General features: G+C 39.6%; 1 protein-coding gene across 1 annotated transcript; it reads right to left on the bottom strand.

Moving 5' to 3' along the window:
• Positions 1-2484, bottom strand: LOC133615761 (telomere repeats-binding bouquet formation protein 2-like; the record flags this gene model as incomplete). Its single annotated transcript, XM_061974534.2, has 5 exons — positions 2327-2484; positions 2062-2143; positions 1855-1994; positions 1055-1116; positions 1-42 (listed from the first exon to the last, which is right to left on the bottom strand). Coding segments are annotated over exons 1-5 (390 nt in total), but the record flags the coding sequence as incomplete, so codon positions are not given.
• Positions 2485-21790: the final 19306 nt, after the last annotated feature.

Here is a 21790-nt window from a genome sequence, read left to right as displayed (position 1 = left end):
GTCAATACCACACTTTGCTTCTGCCCGGATGGTAAAACTTTCCTGACAACACAGTGAGGCAGACAGCGGTAACTAGTGATTGACTGTTAATAGGTTAACATAGGGATGTACTGATCAATCGGCCACCGATCGTTATTGGCCAATTTTTGTGAAAAAGTATGCGATTGGCCACAGCCCATTAATGCCTTTTAATGCCAATCATAGGCGTTGATCCTCTCTGGCTGACAAGTGGCTAGAAGCTAATTAGGGATCTCCACACACAATGTGAAGCAGCTACCCTTAACTAATAATAACCTCCATTGTGGCAAATGACTGAATTATTTAGCGTCTTAATTATCATTATCAAGTATTACTCTCACTGGAGGTCGAGGCTAAACATGTTTAAAACACTTAAAGAAAGCCAGGAGAGAAGCATGCTCATAGCTCAGCTCGCCGCTAAACTAGCTTTAAGTACTTAATAAACACTAAGAAGTTTAGACGGAACCACATTGCAGCAGAAACTAAGCATCTATTAACAGGAAAATAATTAGTAGATTAATAAGAGTATAAAAAGAGAATATTATAACAACAGTTTTTGGTGTGTCAGCATTGTCACAGTTAGTACAAGACATGTAAGAGGAGGATCGGATCGACCCATACAATTGTGGTGTCGATATTAAGGGCAGTGTCAGTGGTATATGATCCATACTGAATCATCAGATCGATATTTTTATTTTCTCAAAAATAACCTTTTTGTTTTTGTTAATGTATACAAATGAATTCTCTGGACACAGGATGGCAAAACCAAAGGATTTAGCAGATAGTAGTTGTTGCTTTTTGTTTAGTTGTTGTGTTTTGCTCAAGCAATTGTATGTAATGAAAGTTTAAATATTGTGTTGATATTGTTAAATGTTCAATAGCACTCACCATAAATAGAAAAATGTACAGGTAATATGTGATTGGTATCGGCCGATCTCTTTCATGTATGATCGGTATCAGAACTGGCTGCATAAAATCTTAATCAGAACATACCGAGTTAAAACACACTGTCTTCATTATGTGTCATCAATCATACCCGTGCGCCTGGCTGGTCCTCTTCATACTCCCAAATAAACCTCCCAATCACGTTTCTCACTGCTGAAGTTACAATCAAAGAATACATTATTACTTACAGTATTGGTTGTATATTCATGTATTATTTAAAGCAGTTATTGTGCTTGTCCTTAGGTGTGAATGCATTTTTGTAGTGGCTGGCAGAGTGATCCAAATATCATCAATATCAATGGCTGTATCAGTATCGGCTCAACACTAGCATGATTGGAATGAGATGGATACTTCCGAGTTATTGTCTATGGTTTACGCTTTGTTGTCTGTGTGTTTTTTTTATATTGTTGCATGGTTGATATTGTTATATTTATAACTGAGTGAAAAAAGCCAAATTATTTAAATAAGTAGTTAATGCTTTTGTTTAGTTTTATTCCACACATGCAAGTGCACTAATAGCTTGTTTTAAAATGTCTCTGACAATCTTGCACTTTCTGTTTTGGAAATGACAGGAATGTTTGTGCCACTGCTTAATAACTGTTTAATAAATACACTTTTGGTAAATTGACTTAGTTGTGATTTCCCTCTCTGCATGAAAGTTGAAAATGAACATATATTAATGCAGTATGAAGAAGAATGTTTTAATGTAGTCACATAGAATCATCATACTGCTGTGATTGTATGCATCAAGTGTTCATTCTAGGCTAAGGCAAAATATCGAGATATATATCGTGTATCGTGACATGGCCTAATAATATCGAGATATTAATAAAAGGCCATATCGCCCAGCCCTAGTTACACCATGATATAAAATAGTACAAACTTTCTCACCATCCTGCACTGGGACAGGAGGCAGCACATAGTGACCAATGCTGACCGACTTTATACTCTTTCGCTTCTGACATGCGTTCAGGAAAAAGCTGTGAAAAACAGTAACCTTCTCCCACAGGTAAGCCTCACTCCTAAAAATCCTGATGGAAAATGTCAATAAAATGCAGTTAAGAAAGGACATTATTTATCATTTATTGTGTTTCTCACCTGAGTGTATCAGGGTGTGTAGCATCTTCACTGAAAAGATAGTCTGCTGTTCTCCACCCTGTAAGTATTCCACACTCCAATACTGCAAGGCAAATTGTGTTATAAGGTATATTTTTACTTAGTTTAAACGTGTTCTGGAATATATGCAATAGAATATTTTTTAAGAGGGAACGTTGCATAACACAGTTAGCATAATGCTAGCTAGCTTATTAGTACTGTGTGAATACATATTAAACAGGTAACATACATAAACCACAACACTTACGCCAGAATTCGCGAAAAGTTGGTGACACACTGTCCGAAAACCAAGCCTTCTTATTTGCGAACATCTCTACAAAGACCTCCTTCTGTTTAAAATAGTTTTGTTCTCGTCAACACAACAATATTTTGCCCTGACTGCCGCTTCACCATTGGCACCTGACCTGAATGCCTCAGACGCCTTCACGTGCTTCGGAAAATGTCGTAGTTTTAACGACTCAATTAAACTTTGCTTTTAGACACATTATTATCACATATTTCTCTGTTAAAGCTATTTTTCCTTCCAATATGTTGCTGGATTTGTAAACATTTTTCTGAACATTATTTTTTCTACAAATAAACTCATTGATATAAAGTAGATGCTAAAATATGTTTTTGTCCAACAATAGCACTTGTATTTGGAAGTGAATTAGCATGTGTCATAAGATTTTCTATACTGTTTATTTATTTAATAATTTAATTAATTTATTTATTTATTAATTAATTTATTCATTCATTTATTTAATTTTTTATTGATTGGATTGATTTTATTCATGTATTTTATTTCTGTATGTTATTGCCGTGCTGCTAAAGAAAACGTTTATTTGGTTGCCAAGCACCTTTGAAATATAAATGATTTTCATTAGAAGTACCGTGGCAGGGAATTATAAAAAACAAATCCCAAACTGAAACTATTTTACACTGCATGAAATAAATGTGAACTACTGAAAACAAATAAACAAAAACATAGTTTTAATTGTTGAAATCTGCACTTGCTAATACAACAGTAGTATCTGCAGTACTACGTTTTACCGCTAGATGGTAGAATTTCACAAGGCAATTCTCAGGTTCAATGGAGCACCATCCTTGTGCACAACAAAGGGTTTGAGGTGTGAAAATGAACCTTGTTACCTCAGCATCACTGTCTGCCTTCAAATAAACCTAGGAACTCACTTTAAGCCATAATTAGCTCATATCAAACCGGTGAAAAAGGCATCTTAATTGACAATAGTGCACATTTAGGTGAAGGTTACAGCTGCCAGAGCGATAAAACATTCAATGCACGCTGTTATGTTGCCAAATAGCACTTGTTCACAACAACATCAACAGGGCATTGAAGTTCCAGAGCATCAACACTGGGGTTGTGTGCAGGTCAGGTGCATATCTATAACACCAAAGCTCACATTGCCTCCTCCACATCCACCCCAGTAATATCATGTGTTTTATAACAGTGCCAGTCTAGTAAAGAAGATATTGCAATGTCGGATGCGTTGCCAGGATGCGTCTGATCTATGTGATGTGCTTGTGAAGGCACAGCGCAATGTTCTTATTCCGTAAGCGTTTCAGGGTGTTTTCGCAATTGAGTTCCTCCACAGTACACACGGCGTGTATACAATGAGGGGTCAAAGGGGCACAAAGCAGCAATAACTCTGTTGCCTAGACAACATGGAAGCCACACCCTGTGTTTTTCCCAACTCCCTCCTACCCATCATGTTATTTTCAGTGTGCTCTTAGAAGAGAGTGTGGTTATTAAACACTCCCTCCATGTGAATTGAGTTGATCGTACAATATGTATAAATCCCCACTGATTGCTATTCATAAACAAAGCATTAGAATCACGCATTCCACACTATTGGTAAATGAAATATTGATGCTTTGACATGCAGTGTAGCAACAACATATTGATTAAATATTGTTATACAGTATTGTTCTTTTACAGATTGAAGATGTGGACTGTTGGTATTAAACAACACAAGCAGTTTGAATTTCAAAAATACATTATCAGCTAAAATGCCTTCATTGTTATTAATCCACCTCTTTTCTATGACACTAACCTTCTCTCTGAGGATATATCCAGCAGTAATTCATATATCTTCACTTGTGTAAAAAATGGTTTTCTTCATTGTCTGCTGCTGATTTTATCCACTAAGATTTCCTTCCCACTGGAGTGAGAGAATGTGCTGTTAGTTGAGCTGGCCCATCCATCCTATGTTTGTCATGGAGTCTAGATTACTGCTGTGTTACTGTCCATGTGATGGTGATTTTCATCTTTAAACAAATCGGCAGATTCTCAACTGGCCACATTTACTAAATATATATATTGTGCTATTTGAATTAGAACTATACCAGCAAATGTCTTTTTTTTTAAATACAAATATTTATACAAATCATGAAATTGCATTTATTATTAGTGGGTGTGTTGCATGTCATCTAGTAGACTAAATTTCAGTACAATTGGTAACAAAATGTATAGACAAAGTGTATTGACCTGTAGCCACAGGTCATGTGGTTGTTTCCCTGTGGTCTGTGTTTATTTCCGGTTTAGCGCTCCTATTTTTGTTTCAAATTTCTTTGTGTGTCGTCCTGCAGTGACTTGACCACGGAGTGCCGTTCTCCAACCTGCCTTTGTTTTGCGATAAGTGTTCCCACCTGCTGTGAACGCTAACCACAGTTCTTACGTGTAGGTGGATGCTGGATAATTGCTAAGTGTTGTGTTAATGCTAAATGTTTGCATTGCGTTGCTAACTGCATACTAGCCTGCACAGCTTTCCCTGTGCTTCTTGTGCGCTCCCTGCTGCACAACTCCTTGTGTTTTTGCCTTTAAGAATTAAAAAAAGATTCTGTGTTCGTCGCCTCCTGTCTCTGCATCTTGAGGTCAAGAACTCCGCTACAGTGCCAAAATGTGACAACCCTATTTAAATGAGTATTTTAAGTGTGCTACACATGTTGTGCCTATGGAGACATTAAAGGCCTACTGAAATGCGATTTTCTTATTTAAACGGGGATAGCAGGTCCATTCTATGTGTCATACTTGATCATTTCGCGATATTGCCATATTTTTGCTGAAAGGATTTAGTAGAGAACATCGACGATAAAGTTCGCAACTTTTGGTCGCTGAATGATAAGCCTTGCCTGTACCGGAAGTAGCAGACGATATGCACGTGACGTCACAGGTTGTGGAGCTCCTCACATCCGCACATTGTTTACAATCATGGCCACCAGCAGCGAGAGCGATTCGGACCAAGAAAGCGACAATTTCCCCATTAATTTGAGCGAGGATGAAAGATTTGTGGATGAGGAAAGTGAGAGTAAAGGACTAGAAGGCAGTGGGAGCGATTCAGATAGGGAAGATGCTGTGAGAGGAGGGTGGGACCTGATATTCAGCTGGGAATGACTAAAACAGTAAATAAACAGCGATCAAATGTTTGGAAGCCGCAGCTGCATGCGTACTCACGGTACCGCGTCTGTGCATCCAACTCAAAGTCCTCCTGTTAAGAGTCTCTGTTGTCCCAGTTCTCCACAGGCCAATGGTAAAGCTTGACTGTCATCTTTCGGGAATGTAAACAATGAAACACCGGCTGTGTTTTCTGGCACAACAGTCAGGGGGTGCATTCCAAGGCGGGGGTGCGTTATCCGGCACAACACCTGCCGCAATACACCGCTTCCCACTTTTCTTTTTTCTTTGCTGTCTCCATTGTTTATTGAAAAAACTGCAAAAGATTCACCAACACAGATGTCCAGAATACTGTGGAATTTTGCGATGAAAACAGACGACTTAATAGCTGGCCACCATGCTGTCCCAAAATGTCCTCTACAATCCGTGACGTCACGCGCAGACGTCCTCATACCGAGACGTTTTCAGCAGGATATTTCGCGCGAAATTTAAAATTGCACTTTAGTAAGTATTGGCATGTGTTGCAATATTAAGATTTCATCATTGATATATAAACTATCAGACTGCGTGGTCGGTAGTAGTGGGTTTCAGTAGGCCTTTAATTTAGCTTCACAATAATGACATTATATGCTCCAGCAATCCAACATTTGCTGTTTCTTTATGTTGTGCAATATGCAGCACACACCACCCTTGTGGACAAAATAGAATCAAGATCCAAGATTCAAACAACAGATCCCACGCCGAAGTTTAGGTGCACTTTGGGAGGCTCCGCTGCACTGATTATGCGTCTGAAATGATCCAAAAATGCATGTAAGTATATGCATGAAAATGTATGTTGCAAGTGTTTTCATATGAGAGCTATATTATAGGGGATATATGATTGTATCCTCCATTTAAATCTCTTCCTTGTGATGTACAGTATATGTATTGGATATGCTTTGATAGAAATTGTGCATAAATTTGACTCAAGTCACATATATACCCTGTTTTTTGAGGTTGTCTGCAAGATGTCCATGTTCCTAGATTGCAAATGAAACCACGCCTACCCTCTACAAAAATCTAAATGTATCATTTGAAAATATGTATCTTGAAGTTGCCACCTCTATTTTGGACACTGTCAAAATTAAACTGCATTCAAATTATATAGATTCACCCGGTCACAACATCACAACATGAGGTACACATCACAGGCTCCAATTGGATACAGACTTGCATAAAAAAAAAAGCTACTGCCAACAGCATTTATGTAACTGCGAGTCGCACGTCCGTGTTATTGTGCGCATATTATCATCATGATTAGATGGAAATAATACTTTATCTCACCTTTTCCTTGAAGCCTCCTCAAACCAAATGGTAATGTCGCTGCCTTTTTCCGTCAGAGTTCAGTGGTTAATCTAATTTTGTCGTCGCCCAAATGCTCTGGAAAAATAAACATGGAAGAATTCATTTAATGTATTTATTTTATAGATATAGAGCAGGCTGGAGGGCATGAAATGAGAAGGACTACACAGGAGGCCTCAGCTGTGTATATTCAGCAGAGGGCTTTTCGACACAAAGGAGCCTGATCTACTAAAGGTTTGCATGTACTAAAACACCTGCAAACTTGATAGCACACACAAAGCTGATCTACTAAACTCATGTAAAGAGGGTTGCGTCTCTTAAAGGCCTACTGAAACCCACTACTACCGACCACGCAGTCTGATAGTTAATATATCAATGATGAAATCTTAACATTGCAACACATGCCAATACGGGTTAGTTTACTGAAGTGCAATTTTAAATTTCGCGCAAAATATCCTGCTGAAAACGTCTCGGTATGATGACGTCACGGATTGTGGAGGACATTTTGGGACAGCATGGTGGCCAGCTATTAAGTCGTCTGTTTTCATCGCAAAATTTCACAGTATTCTGGACATCTGTGTTGGTGAATCTTTTGCAATTTGTTCAATGAACAATGGAGACAGCAAAGAAGAAAGCTGTAGGTGGGAAGCGGTGTATTGCGGCCGACTTCAGCAACAACACAAACACAGCCGGTGTTTCATTGTTTACATTCCCGGAAGATGACAGTCAAGCTTTACCATTGGCCTGTGGAGAACTGAGACAACAGAGACTCTTACCAGGAGGACTTTGAGTTGGATAAGCAGACACGGTACCGTGAGTACGCATGCAGCTGCGGCTTCCAAACATTTGATCGCTTGCCCGTACGTGCGTGCCGCTATGTGCATAACTTTGGGGACTTTGGGCAAATATATGTGCTGTATGAACTTTGGGGAGGTGAACGGTACTTTGGGCTGTGGGATTGTGCAGGTGTTTGAGTTGTATTGGCGGGTTATATGGATGGGAGGGGGGAGGTGTTTGTTATGCAGGATTAATTTGTGGCATATTAAATATAAGCCTGGTTGTGTTGTGGCTAATAGAGTATATATATATGTCTTGTGTTTATTTACTGTTTTAGTCATTCCCAGCTGAATATCAGGTCCCACCCGCCTCTCACAGCATCTTCCCTATCTGAATCGCTCCCACTGCCCTCTAGTCCTTCACTCTCACTTTCCTCATCCACAAATCTTTCATCCTCGCTCAAATTAATGGGGAAATCGTCGCTTTCTCGGTCCGAATCGCTCTCGCTGCTGGTGGCCATGATTGTAAACAATGTGCAGATGTGAGGAGCTCCACAACCTGTGACGTCACGCTACTCGTCTGCTACTTCCGGTACAGGCAAGGCTTTTTTATCAGCGACCAAAAGTTGCGAACTTTATCGTCTATGTTCTCTACTAAATCCTTTCAGCAAAAATATGGCAATATCGCGAAATGATCAAGTATGACACATAGAATGGACCTGCTATCCCCGTTTAAATAAGAAAATCGCATTTCAGTAGGCCTTTAAATGTCAATCGAGGAGGTGGTCTGAGAAGTAAAAGAATAGCCACATTCAAATGTTGTCAATATTCACTGTTTTATCGTTCATATTGATATTGTAAATCCCACATTCTTTATTTTCATATACATTCTTGTCCAATTCAGTTAAAAAAATTAAAATTCCACTCCGTATTTGAGGTGATCTGTCTTAACGGTTTTAAAACTCTATCATATATTACTGTGTTTTTGTATGAGTGTTCCTGGAAAAAAAGGGACCAAAGCACACATATACTGTATACATTTCTTTACTCCATACATTTATTACATAAATTGACCAGTTTAGACCAGTTGACCTGCCGCTTTTCAGTCCAAATCTGCCCTGCTTCCAGGTGTATACCAGTATACCAGTTGGCCACGGATAATTTCTGGCGACGTACCTGTCTGGAAGCAGCGCTAACTGTCCCAAGTCGTGACCTGGGGTGGACCACACCTCCATGTATCAGTGGTGACGTTTCTGCGTTGTTGGCTTGTCTACATGGAAGAAGATCCCCATACGACCCTCTGCTGTCTTCCCGATGTACTGGATTCTCACATCATCATGAATGTTAACAATTTAATAATTGTACCCACTCGGCTTACATTGCAGCTTGTCACCCAGGAAGGGGGTCTCCACATCTGCGGCCTCTACCCAAGGTTTCTCCTTTTTCCTATCTTGAGCTTTTGAAGTTTTTTCTTGCCCGGTACCCTAATCAATCAATAAATCAATCAATCAATTATTCACAAATTGCAATCACCAAGTAGTCAATCATTGGGATTGTTCAGCAAAGATTTGTGATGATGCAAAACGGTGAATTTTCCTTCACCCACCTGCCATTTGAATTTTCACTCAGCGAAAACAAGTGCTTTCTCCCTGCAGCACAACCAGACACATCAAAGCAGTGGGCTTCAAAATCGCAGGTGTTGAAGGATTAAGGGCCACCGCAGGACGGGGTGTTATTGTCCATATCATCTTTGATGTGCTGTCTCTTTCACTCACTCATGTTTGGAACCTGGAATTGGGATTGACAGCCTCAGAGTGACCATCGTCATGAACATAAATGTGATGTGTCATTGCTCTCACGCAGATTACAAGAATCTGTGCGGGGGGAAAACTTCATAAAAAAAATCATAAATCCTTGTCCAGGTTAGTGACAGTCATGTCATGTGACAGCTGGAGGTGTGGACCAATAGTTGATCATAAAGTGATAGAAACATGACAGTATTCATTTGGGGTTTGTCTCATATTTTGTGCCTGATATGTTTCAAGTCAAGGTTACTTAAATGCCAGACTGTAAAAAAAAAAAAATCCTATTTTTATGGTTGATTTACTGTAAATTTCTACTGTAATTTTTCTATTTTTTTTAAATAGTTTAAAAACTGTAGAATTGAAGACATTATCTGTAAATAAACAATCCGCCTGTTATTTTATATGCCAGTAATAACAAACTATGTATATTTCTTTTTTTTTTTTTTTTTACAGAAAAATGCCAAATTAATTATACATAGCATTTTCTGTTTTCTTAAATTACGTTCAAATTCATGTACAATTACAGTAATTATCTTTCATTAAATATGTAGCTTGTTATATAAAAGACTATGTTTCAAATAATAATAATAATAATTAAAAAATATCAATGGCATATCAAATACAATTTAAATAAAAATTGAATGCCTCTTTTCTATTTGCAGCCTTCTGAGGTAAATATCAACATTAATTTTTTCCACAGGCTAATAAATTTGAAAATAAAATAACAATGAATAAACCAACCATTCAGGACTTTAAACTACTCAGTTTGCAACACACTGATCTAATCTGATGTGCCCAAGCTGTCAAGTTGTGTTGGTGACGAACCCCAAGATGCAGAGATGACGGCAGACATTGAGCGAGAAAACATGATTTAATACTATAGCAAAAAAACAAACAAAAGGGTAAAAACAAAAGGCGCGCACAAGGCGGAGAACAAACTTGGCTATGAACTAAAATAGCACAAAGGCTAACTGTCGACAAGAAACAAAAACACTTACTGTGACACGAAGGAACTATGACATGAGCAGAGTGAACAAACGTAGACAGAGCTACAACGACAAGTATTAAGACAGGTAGTAGTGACATCGACAATGACAATAATCCAGCACTGACTGGAGGGGAAGGCAGGTTTAAATAGCAGCTGGCTGATTGACACCAGGTGTGGCCAGGTGCCAATCAGCCACAGCTGAGGGGAAGCAGCACTCAGGGAGACAATCAGGAAACAGAACCAAAACAAGAGCGCTGACAGGAAATACTACACACACAGAGGAAAAACTAAAACACAACCAAACTGTCAGGGGCAAGCCTGACACAAGCCAGATACCTGGCATCTTTTCTTGAATGCTAGTTCATTAATGTCGGGGCTCAGGCTTTGAGCTGAGGCAACCTTCATTATCGAACAAAGGTGTTCATCAGTTATTATATCTCGTTCACCCGGACCACAGTCTTGGGGGCATGCCTTAAATGCACTGACTTTAACATACTCTACGAGCTATCGTCACGTCCGCTTTTCATCCATTCTAACATCGTTCAGACCCAGTCACAAGATATGCGCGGCTTCTGTACGCACACACGAGTGAATGCAATGCATACTTTATCAACAGAGATACGGGTTACACTGAGGGTTACAGTATAAAAAACTTTAACACTTAGAAATACATGCCACACTGTGAATCCACACCAAACAAGAATGACAAACACATTTCGGGAGAACATCCGCACCGTAACACAACATAAACACGACAGAACAAATACCCAGAATCCTTTGCAGCACTAACTCTTCCGGGATGCTACAAAATACACCCCCGCTAACACCAACTGAGGACAGAGCACCATTAGACGGGGGCGTGGCAGTGCTGACGGCGAGACACAGCTGGCAGGTGATTAGATTTCACAGGTGGTACATGTTAATCTAATCATCTGTTGTCTTTAACAACAAGCGGCCGGGAGCAGAGGGGAAGAAAGGATACGGACGTGACTGAAAAGTCACGTTTTGCGAGAGAAAACTTTTGATAAAAACATATGATCATTAAAACTCTGTTAAAACCTGCACGCTTGGATCCTGTGAAGTGTCTGTCAGTGGGACCGCTAGGAAGCGACTTCCACAATGGCATATGTGTCAAAATATTGGAGTGTTTTTGAAAGTTAGTTTGAATTGTGCAAGCAAATAATTAACTGTGATTAATCAAAATTTTAAAAAGTGATTCACTTGATTAAAAAAAGCAGCACTAGTAATTACAAAATAGGTTGATATACTGTAGCAGCCCAAGACAGAAAGAGAAAAGTTGTGTGTTCAGGTAAGTGTCTCACGGTTTGTGCAGCTGCCAGACGAAGTGTGAACGTTATTGTCCCCTCTCAGTTACTTGCATCCACAATGAGTCATCTTTTGGAGTCTGGAGGATGGACTCACTGACTGATGGCCGCTCCTTATGCCTCACAACTGGCTGAACACCAGCCATCTACAGTACAACAACGACCTGACCTCTAGTTCTGTTTCAAATGTTTATTTTTTATTTTTTTAATTATACTCTCCAAGATTAAAATCATGCATTTAAGTTCCGTCACTGGCAGCAATGCTCGTGCATATACCGTATGAGGCATGCTTCGGTGTATATGCCAGGCAATCATTCTCCATAATTAAAAAATGTCCAGCGAGTTTCTGCACATTCATTATCTTTAATTATTTCAGTTTAAACCAAAGGCTTATGCCATTTAATCAGAGTAATAGCGTGGCGACTGCTGGTCTTTCAAAAAGGAGAAGCTCATTTTCAGCTCTTCTCTAAACACATAAGAAATATATTAAAAGAGTCAGGAACACTGTTTCTCTTAAGTTACTATATTTTAAACAATATTTAAACATATATTCACTCTGTGGTTGTCTCTCATATTGAATTTTGCTTCACAAACTGGATGTTTTTTAGGTGCAACAGTTTTCAAACCCATTGACAAGTTATATAATAGAGCGATTAATATATTTGTCAGAAAACCTTCTTCTAATCATCATTGTAAAGTTTTTACAGAAATGTGAGTTTTTACACAATGAAAACCTGAAAGTATTCAAAATTGCTATTTTATATATGCTTCCAACCATAATATGGAATACATCCACAAGGTCCTAAAAAGAACCAGGTCGGGGATCATAGATTATTGCAGGGTGCAAGAAAGAAAAAATCTCTTAAAATGTTTCGTAGATTCATAAAATATATATTTTTTCCAATTTTTCCGAAAATGTAAACGTCTTTATATATACATGAGCATTTAGCCAATACACTGTCATATAGTTGAATGTGAATAAATAATGACATAAAACATGAATAAATAATTATATTATTATTTTCATGTCAGCATTTAAGATACTTAGCGATCAGCACTGTAGTTGTCAGCTAGCGATTAGCACTCTAGCTGTCAGCTAGCGATTAACGCGCTGCTTGCCAGCTAGCTATTAGCAGCAAAATACTGTTATAATTTGAATATCATTAGTATTGCACAAAAACAAGGTACCTAGAATTGGTAAGTGGAATGTTTTGGTCTTGTGCGACGGTCATGGCCTTGGTCTTCTCTTGGCTTATACGTAGGCCGACTTTTTCCCCTTGCTCATGCAGATTGTTGGTAAATTTTTGGAGCGCAGCGTAGAAATGGCTAAGCAGAGCCAAGTCGTCCGCAAAGTCCAGATCTGCCTGTCTGTCCCCTCCCCACTTAATGCCGAGGTTTGCTCCGATGACAGACTTCCTCATGACAAAGTCTATGACAATGATGAACAGTAAGGGAGACAAGATGCAACCCTGTGTTACCCCGGTCACAATGTCAAAGTCATCGGTTGGGCTGTTGATGGTTTTCACTCGACAGGTGGAGTTGTGGTACAGGGCTCTGAAGATGTTGACATAGGCATAGAGTACGTTGAGAACTTCATGTATCTTGGAAGCAACATCTCAAACACAGGAGACGCAGAAAAGGATGTACAGACCAGAATCGGAAAAGCTGCAGGAGTCTTCCAACGCCTCCGGAACATCTGGTCATCAAAATCTATCAGTACGTCCACAAAGCTGCGCCTCTATATGTCAGTGGTCATCCCTACAGTGACCTATGCCTGTGAGATGTGGATGAAGACATCAATCATTACTAACAAGCTGGATGTCTTCCACCGACGGTGCCTCAGATACATCTGGAGGATCTCATGGAGAGACCGCATCACCAATGAAGAGGTGATGAGAAGGGCAGGGGTAGTACCATTGTCTGACATAGTCTCTGACATGAGAAGGAGAATGGCTGGACACGTACTCCGACTGCCAAGAGAGAGACCGGCAAGTGTGGCAATGGACTGGGTGCCAGAAGGGGGAAAGAGGAAGAGAGGACGGCCAAAGAAGACGTGGAGACAAACAGCCAAGGAAGACCTGAGAGAGATGGGAGTCAGCTGGCATGGAGCAAGAAGGGTCGCCAGTGACCGGAACAAATGGAGGGGACTCGTCGCCCAATGTTCCAACAGCAATGGGAGGAACTAAATCTAAGTCTAAGAATGGGTAACAATAAACTAACAAGCGCAACGTTTTTCTTAAATTAGGACATATCTATGACTATTATGCTTTTATTTTAAAGCCTATTTTGCACTTAAAATGAGGACACAGTGTGCATGTTTTAATGCTGTGTAACTAGACAGTAGTTATGTTGTCGTTTCACGCTGCTTAGCAATAATGATGAAGTTAAAGGCCTACTAAAACCCACTACTACCAACCACGCAGTCTGATAGTTTAAATATCAATGATGAAATCTTAACATTGCAACACATGCCAATACGGGTTAGCTTACTAAAGTGCAATTTTAAATTTCGCGCGAAATATCCTGTTGAAAACGTCTCGGTATGATGACGTCTGGGCGTGACGTCACGGATTGTAGAGGACATTTTGGGACAGCATGGTGGCCAGCTATTAAGTCGTCTGTTTTCATCGCAAAATTCCACAGTATTCTGGACATCTGTGTTGGTGAATCTTTTGCAATTTGTTCAATGAACAATGGAGACAGCAAAGAAGCAAGCTGTAGGTGGGAAGCGGTGTATTGCGGCAGGTGTTGTGCCGGATAACGCACCCCCACCGTAGAATGCACCCCCTGACTGTTGTGCCGGATAACACAGCCGGTGCTTCATTGTTTACATTCCCGGAAGATGACAGTCAAGCTTTACCATTGGCCTGTGGAGAACTGGGACAACAGAGACTCTTACCAGCTGCGGCTTCCAAACATTTGATCGCTTGCCCATACGTGCGTGCCGCTGTGTGCATGTCACGTACGTAACTTTGGGGACTTTGGGGAAATATATGTGCTGTATGAACTTTGGGGAGGTGAACAGTACTTTGGGCTGTGGGATTGAGTGTGTTGTGCAGGTGTTTGAGTTGTATTGGCGGATTATATGGACGGGAGGGGGGAGGTGTTTGTTATGCGGGATTAATTTGTGGCATTTTAAATATAAGCCTGGTTGTGTTGTGGCTAATAGAGTTTATATATGTCTTGTGTTTATTTACTGTTTTAGTCATTTCCAGCTGAATATCAGGTCCCACCCGCCTCTCACAGCATCTTCCCTATCTGAATCGCTTCCACTGCCCTCTAGTCCTTCACTCTCACTTTCCTCATCAACGAATCTTTCATCCTCGCTCAAATTAATGGGGAAATCGTCGCTTTCTCGGTCCGAATCACTCTCGTGGCCATGATTGTAAACAATGTGCAGATGTGAGGAGCTCCACAACCTGTGATGTCACGCGCATATCGTCTGCTACTTCCGGTACAGGCAAGGCTTTTTTATCAGCGACCAAAAGTTGCGAACTTTATCGTCGATGTTCTCTTCTAAATCCTTTCAGCAAAAATATGGCAATATCGTAAAATGATCAAGTATGACACATAGAATGGACCTGCTATCCCCGTTTAAATAAGAAAATCGCATTTCAGTAGGCCTTTAATGATACTACAACACATGTCGACATTAACAGAGCGATTTTTGTGTACAGTATGTTGAGGTAAAATTAAGCAAGAACTTTTTAGTAAAAATATGAGTTTGTCGACATTGACGGGTGGTCGACATAAGTGGGTTTGTCTGTATTTGTCCTAGCATTTGGTGCCTGTAACAAGTCTGAAACAGAAATAGCCTCTGCGTCCTGTTTTTCCATCTCCAATAAAATTATGTAAGCAGAGGAGAGACTTTTAAGAAATATTATTATAATTAGACATCTGGATTCTCTCTTATCCTCATGATGCTGTGTGATGTGGAGACCTGTTTCATCTTGTATAACCCATACAGGATGATGCTATCTAAACATAAGTCCCTTCGTTTACTCATAAGGCACACACACTTTTCGGTTTTCTATACCAAGGTTTGGACTCTAAAAGCGTTTTATAATGAAATAGACATAATGTTTTAGAATTGTATAAATGTCGAGGCAAAAACAACACAATCATTTACAATATTGATGACACAGTCATTAATATCTGATGGTGTAGTATGAAATGTTGACACTTACCAAATCCTTACAGGAGGGAGGATGAGGCTAATATTTTTCTACTATGGCATTAAGATTAACTAAAAATGATTAATTAAGATTAACCTGACGTATTGTGTTCCGAAGGAATGTAATATTTCTTGATGCTAATTAATAATATTTTTCATTTCTTTTTTTTTTTCCGTTTATTCATTTATTTCAGGCAATGACATAAAAAAGTACAAGGTAGACAACACATCATAATATAAATTAATATAATGCAAAAGGTAATGTACAGTATGTAAGCATGATGATCCAGTTTTGCCTGAAAGGGAGTGGGAAGAAGATAACTTATTTAATCCCACCCCCAGTTCTCCATTCAGTGATTATTCCATTGAGTTTCACAGTTACTTTGTTTAAGGATTACAACACAAATGTTGTATCATGGTGGCATTACCACAGTTAACAATAATCATTACACTATAACAATAATTTGTATCAACAATGTAGGAAGAATGAACAATACCAACAATGGTAAGGGACAAAATACCAACAATGGTAATAGACAACATAGTAACAATGGTAAAGAAACATTGAGCACATGTTAACACTTTGAGACAGAGTACAACAGCAAGTCAAATTAAAGACCGTCATCTCTGTATTTGAACCCAACCCGATGTTTGTATAATAGTTTAAATCGATTAGTAGTTTGGCATTGCTTGTGTTGTAAGTCCAGTTTGTTCCATAGTTTTACAGACTTACTTACAGTATTACTCGCATGCACATTTTTTTTCATCTAACTCTTGACTTGATCAACTGACTATATCGATCTCCCCATCATATTGCGCAGGAGAGGGGGGCAGAGTAGAAAAGAGAGACAGCAGATCAACTGGTCTAAAAAGGGGTCTATTTAATGGCTCAAAAATACAAATGAGTTTTAAGATGGGACTTAAATGCTTCTACTGAGGTAGCATCTCTAACTGTTACCGGTAGGACATTCCAGTATACTGGAGCCTGAATAGAAAACGCTCTATAGCCCTCAGACTTTTTTTTGGCCCTGGGAATCACTAATAAGCCGGAGTTCTTAGAACACAGATTTCTGGCCAGGCATATGGTACAATTCAATCAGCCAAATAGGATGGAGCTCGACCGTTTAGTATTTTATACGTAAGTAGTAAAGCCTTAAAGTCGCATCTTAAGTGCACAGGAAGCCAATGCAAGTGAGCCAGTATAGGCGTAATATGATCAAACTTTCTTGTTCTTGTCAAAAGCCTAGCAGCCGCATTTTGTACCAACTGTAATCTTTTAATGCTAGATAGACATAGGGAGGCCCGAAAATAATACGTTACAGTAATCGAGACGAGACGTAACGAACGCATGAATAATGATCTCAGCGTCGCTAGTGGACAAAATGGGACACATTTTTGCGATATTACGGAGATGAAAGAAGGCTGTTTTAGTAACACTCTTAATGTGTGACTCAAATGAGAGAGTTGGGTATAAGATAATACCCAGATTCTTTACCGAGTCGCTTTGTGTAATTGTTTGGTTGTCAAATGTTAAGGTGGTATTATTAAATAGGTGGCGGTGTCTAACAGGACCGATAATCAGCATTTCCGTTTTCTTAGTGTTAAGAAACAAAAATTTGCTGGATGTCCATTGTTTGATTTCATTTAGACATGCACTCCCTCTGATTCTTTTTCCCTGTAGGTTCCATGTTAGTGCTTGTTTGGTGATTGATTTATTGGGTTTTCTGAGTGTGTGGCCTATCCAGCTCCACTTCCTTCTCCTGATTTGCAGTTCCACTGGTTCTTGTTTGGTGAGTTCCCACAGGTTGGCATTGGTGATGGTGTCTGGCCAGTAGACTCCTAGGACCCGACAGAGGCAACGGTTTATGAATGTCTGTAGTTTAGTGAGTATGCTATTGGTGGTTTTCCATGTTTCTGATCCGTACAGCAGGATGGATTTGACATTTAAGTTAAAGGTTTTACAATCGGGCGGAAGGAGGCGTACACCGATTTTAGCTAAGATAGGCTCCAGCGCCCCCCGCAACCCCAAAGGGAATAAGCGGTAGAAAATGGATGGATGGATGGATGGATGGAGTTAAAGATTTTCAGTTTGGTTTTGAGAGAAATGTTTTTTGCTCTCCATATTTTGTTTAGTATGTTGACTGATGTTCTTGCTTTACCTATTCTGGATTTGACATCTTCATTTGCCCCTCCATCTACACTGATTATGCTCCCCAAGTATGTAAAACTGACTACCTCCTCTAATTGATTATGGTCCATTGTTATTGGTGTATTGTTCTTGTTATTGATATGCATGACCTTTGTTTTTTGTGAATTGATCTTAAGCCCAAGAAATGCAGTGGCTCTTTCTAGTTTTTGTGATTTGTCCTGCATATGTTGGTGGGTGTGAGCCAGGAGAGCTAGATCGTCTGCAAAGTCTAGGTCCTCCAGTTGTTCGGTAAGGCTCCACTGTATGCCGGTTTTGCTGTTTTTGGTTGTTTGGTTCATGGTTCAGTCAATACAAAGGAGGAAAAGGAAGGGCCATAGCAGACATCCTTGTCGCACCCCAGTCAGGACCTCGAAGGCCTCCGATGGGCATCCGTCATGTAGGACACGACATCGCATCCCTTGGTAGGTGCTCTTGATGATGTTGACGAGCTTCGGTGGGATGCCATAGTGTGCCATCAGCTTCCACAGACTCTCACGGTCGACACTGTCAAACGCCTTTTCAAAGTCCCTGTTACTTCTGCTTAATAGAGAGATTGAATGTGCTTCAATGGCTGTAATATCTTCTTGACAACAAACGGGGTGTATTCTAGATGGCAAGTTTGTCACTTCAATCACTGATTTGTTGTTCAATATTCCCATTGGGTATGTGTGTTTATGTTGTTGTCTGCTGTATCACAGTGTGATGGTGCCTCTTCCTATTTGATATCAAGTTCATTTTAGAGCGGCGCTGCTTGTTGCTTTCACGGGTAAATAGATATTTCCTGCATTGAACTTGCTGCACTTTGGACGCTGTCTTGTTGTCGACATAAATCCACATCAAAAGTAGCGTGCCATGTTACATAAAGCTATCGCTAACGGCGTTGTAAGGGACCTAAAAGTAATTAATTAAATCACTCCTTACTAGTGAAAGTAACTAAAACCGCGTTATTGCGAACACTGTTTGAAGCACACAGATAGAAAGCAGTGACGTGCGGTGAGGTTCATAACTGGTGAGGCACTGACTTCATCACAGTTAGATTTACAAACATATGAACCCTAAAGGGTAGCACGGTGGAAGAGGGGTTAGTGCGTCTGCCTCACAATACGAAGGTGCTGAGTAGTCTGGGGTTCAATCCCAGGCTCGGGATCTTTCTGTGTGGAGTTTGCATGTTCTCCCCGTGACTGCGTGTGTTCCCTCCGGGTACTCCGGCTTCCTCCCACCTCCAAAGACATGCACCTGGGGATAGGTTGATTGGCAACACTAAATTGGCCCTAGTGTGTGAATGTGAGTGTGAATGTTGTCTGTCTATCTGTGTTGGCCCTGCGATGAGGTGGCGACTTGTCCAGGGTGTACTCCGCCTTCCGCCCGATTGTAGCTGAGATAGGCTCCAGCGCCCCCCGCGACCCCGAAGGGAATAAGCGGTAGAAAATGGATGGAAAAAATGGATGGATGAACCCTAAAGAGTATCTTATTCACCATTTGATTGGCAGCAGTTAACGGGTTATGTTTAAAAGCTCATACCAGCATTCTTCCCTGCTTGGCACTCAGCATCAACGCTTGGAATTGGGGGTTAAATCACCAAAAATGATTCCCGGGCGCGGCGCCGCTGCTGCCCACTGCTCCCCTCACCTCCCAGGGGGTGATCAAGGGTCAAATGCAGAGGACAAGTTTCACCCCACCTATTGTGTGTGACAATCATTGGTACTTTAACTTAACTTTAACTTTACACATACAAACTGTAGCACACTAAAAAGCACATTTAATAAAAAACAAAAAACTTTATTATGGTCTTACCTTTACTTATAAATGAAGTCCATGCGCAGCTCCTTTTGAACAAAAGCATCGATAACATGTTTATAGAAGTCTTCCTTATCTTTCTTCAGTATTAAAAGTCTCTGTGTCTCGATGGAGATCTTCTTTTAAGTATTACCTCCTGCTTCGATTGAAAGTCCAGTTTAGAAAACTGTTTTATTTTAGATATGTAATCCTCCATGTTAATAGACCAGGCAAGAGGAAATAATAAACGATCGCTGCTAACTGTTGCTGCTTGTTGCCACTTATTCTGCAGCCGAGTAGTCGCAAGAATGATCTCTGGGATCACTAGCGCCCTTTACCACCAGGAGGCGGGATTACTGCGAGCCTCACACAGTGCGACTTTTGCAGCCGTTTTATGATTGCTCAGCACAAGAAATACGTTACACACATACAGTTGTTGACAAAATACACTGTACATTATATACCTCAGCTAACTAAACTATGGAAATGTATAATATAATTCATATAGCAATACGGTCTCACTGCACAGCAGGCCAGCAGTTAGCCGAGTCATTGCGTAATCCATGGTGAGGCTCAACTCAGTGACGTGCCTCAACTGGCTGCTGACTCACCGCAAGTCTCTTCTCAGTATTTGAACGGCAAATGTGAAAATTCTGCGATTTTGAATAAAAATGGTCTAAAACTGGTGAAGTTAAATGGAAAATAACTTCATAGCATACTTGCCAACCTTGAGAACTCCGATTTCGGGAGGTGGGTGGGGTGGGGGGTGGGGAGGGCGTGGTGGAGGGCGTGGCTAAGAGGGGAAGAGTATATTTACAGCTAGAATTCACCAAGTCAAGTATTTCATATATATATATATATATATATATATATATATATATATATATATATATATATATATACATATATATATATATATATATATATATATATATATATATATATATATATATATATATATATATATTTATATATATATATATATATATACATATATGTCAAGTATTTCATATATATATATATATATATATATATATATATATATATATATATATATATATATGTATATATATATATATATATATATATATATGTATATATATATATAAGAAATACTTGACTTTCAGTGAATTCTAGCTATAAATATATATTTCTTTTATTGTATATATATATATATATATATATATATATATATATATATATATATATATATATATATATATATATATATAAGAAATACTTGAATTTCAGTGTTCATTTATTTACACATATACTTGTTGAGTTAAGGGTTGAATTGTCCATCCTTGTTCTATTCTCTGTCACTATTTTTCTAACCATGCTGAACATGATGATGCATTGCTGTGTGGCACGCACAAAAGTGCTTTCATCAAATGCACTAGATGGCATTATTGTCCTGTTTAAGAGTGTCACAACATTGCTGTTTACGGCAGACGAACTGCTTTAGGGTAGACCAAAACGTGACTGCTGAGTCCGCCTGAATTTCGGGAGAATTTCGGGAGATAATTTGTCCCGGGAGGTTTTCGGGAGAGGCGCTGAATTTCGGGAGTCTCCCGTAAAATCCGGGAGGGTTGGCAAGTATAATCACTGGATACATAAAACAACTAAATTTTTTTTTTTTCTTTTTACATTTTTTTTCTTTACATTATGGCACGTGAGGCCCCGCCTCACCTGCCTCCCCTGACTGCACGTCACTGATAGAAAGATAGCACTTTGCTTTGAATGGCGAACTGCAGCAGCAGGGCTTGTTGCCTTCGGAGCACAGTAGTTTCAGATGGGGATGAAAGTTTGGCGATGAAACAGAGAGTGGGTGCTTTGTAAGTTTGATAAGACTACTAAATATGTTGGAGAAGGAAAAAAGAAAGCTGTAAAACAATTACAAGTACACCGATAGAAAGACAGCACTTAGCTTTTGAGCGGCGAACA

This window comes from Nerophis lumbriciformis, linkage group LG15 (genome assembly GCF_033978685.3).
Source record: "Nerophis lumbriciformis linkage group LG15, RoL_Nlum_v2.1, whole genome shotgun sequence".
Lineage (NCBI taxonomy): Eukaryota > Metazoa > Chordata > Actinopteri > Syngnathiformes > Syngnathidae > Nerophis > Nerophis lumbriciformis.
The sequence above is the reverse complement of the archived record's forward strand: the minus strand, read 5'-3'. Positions and strand labels throughout refer to the sequence as shown.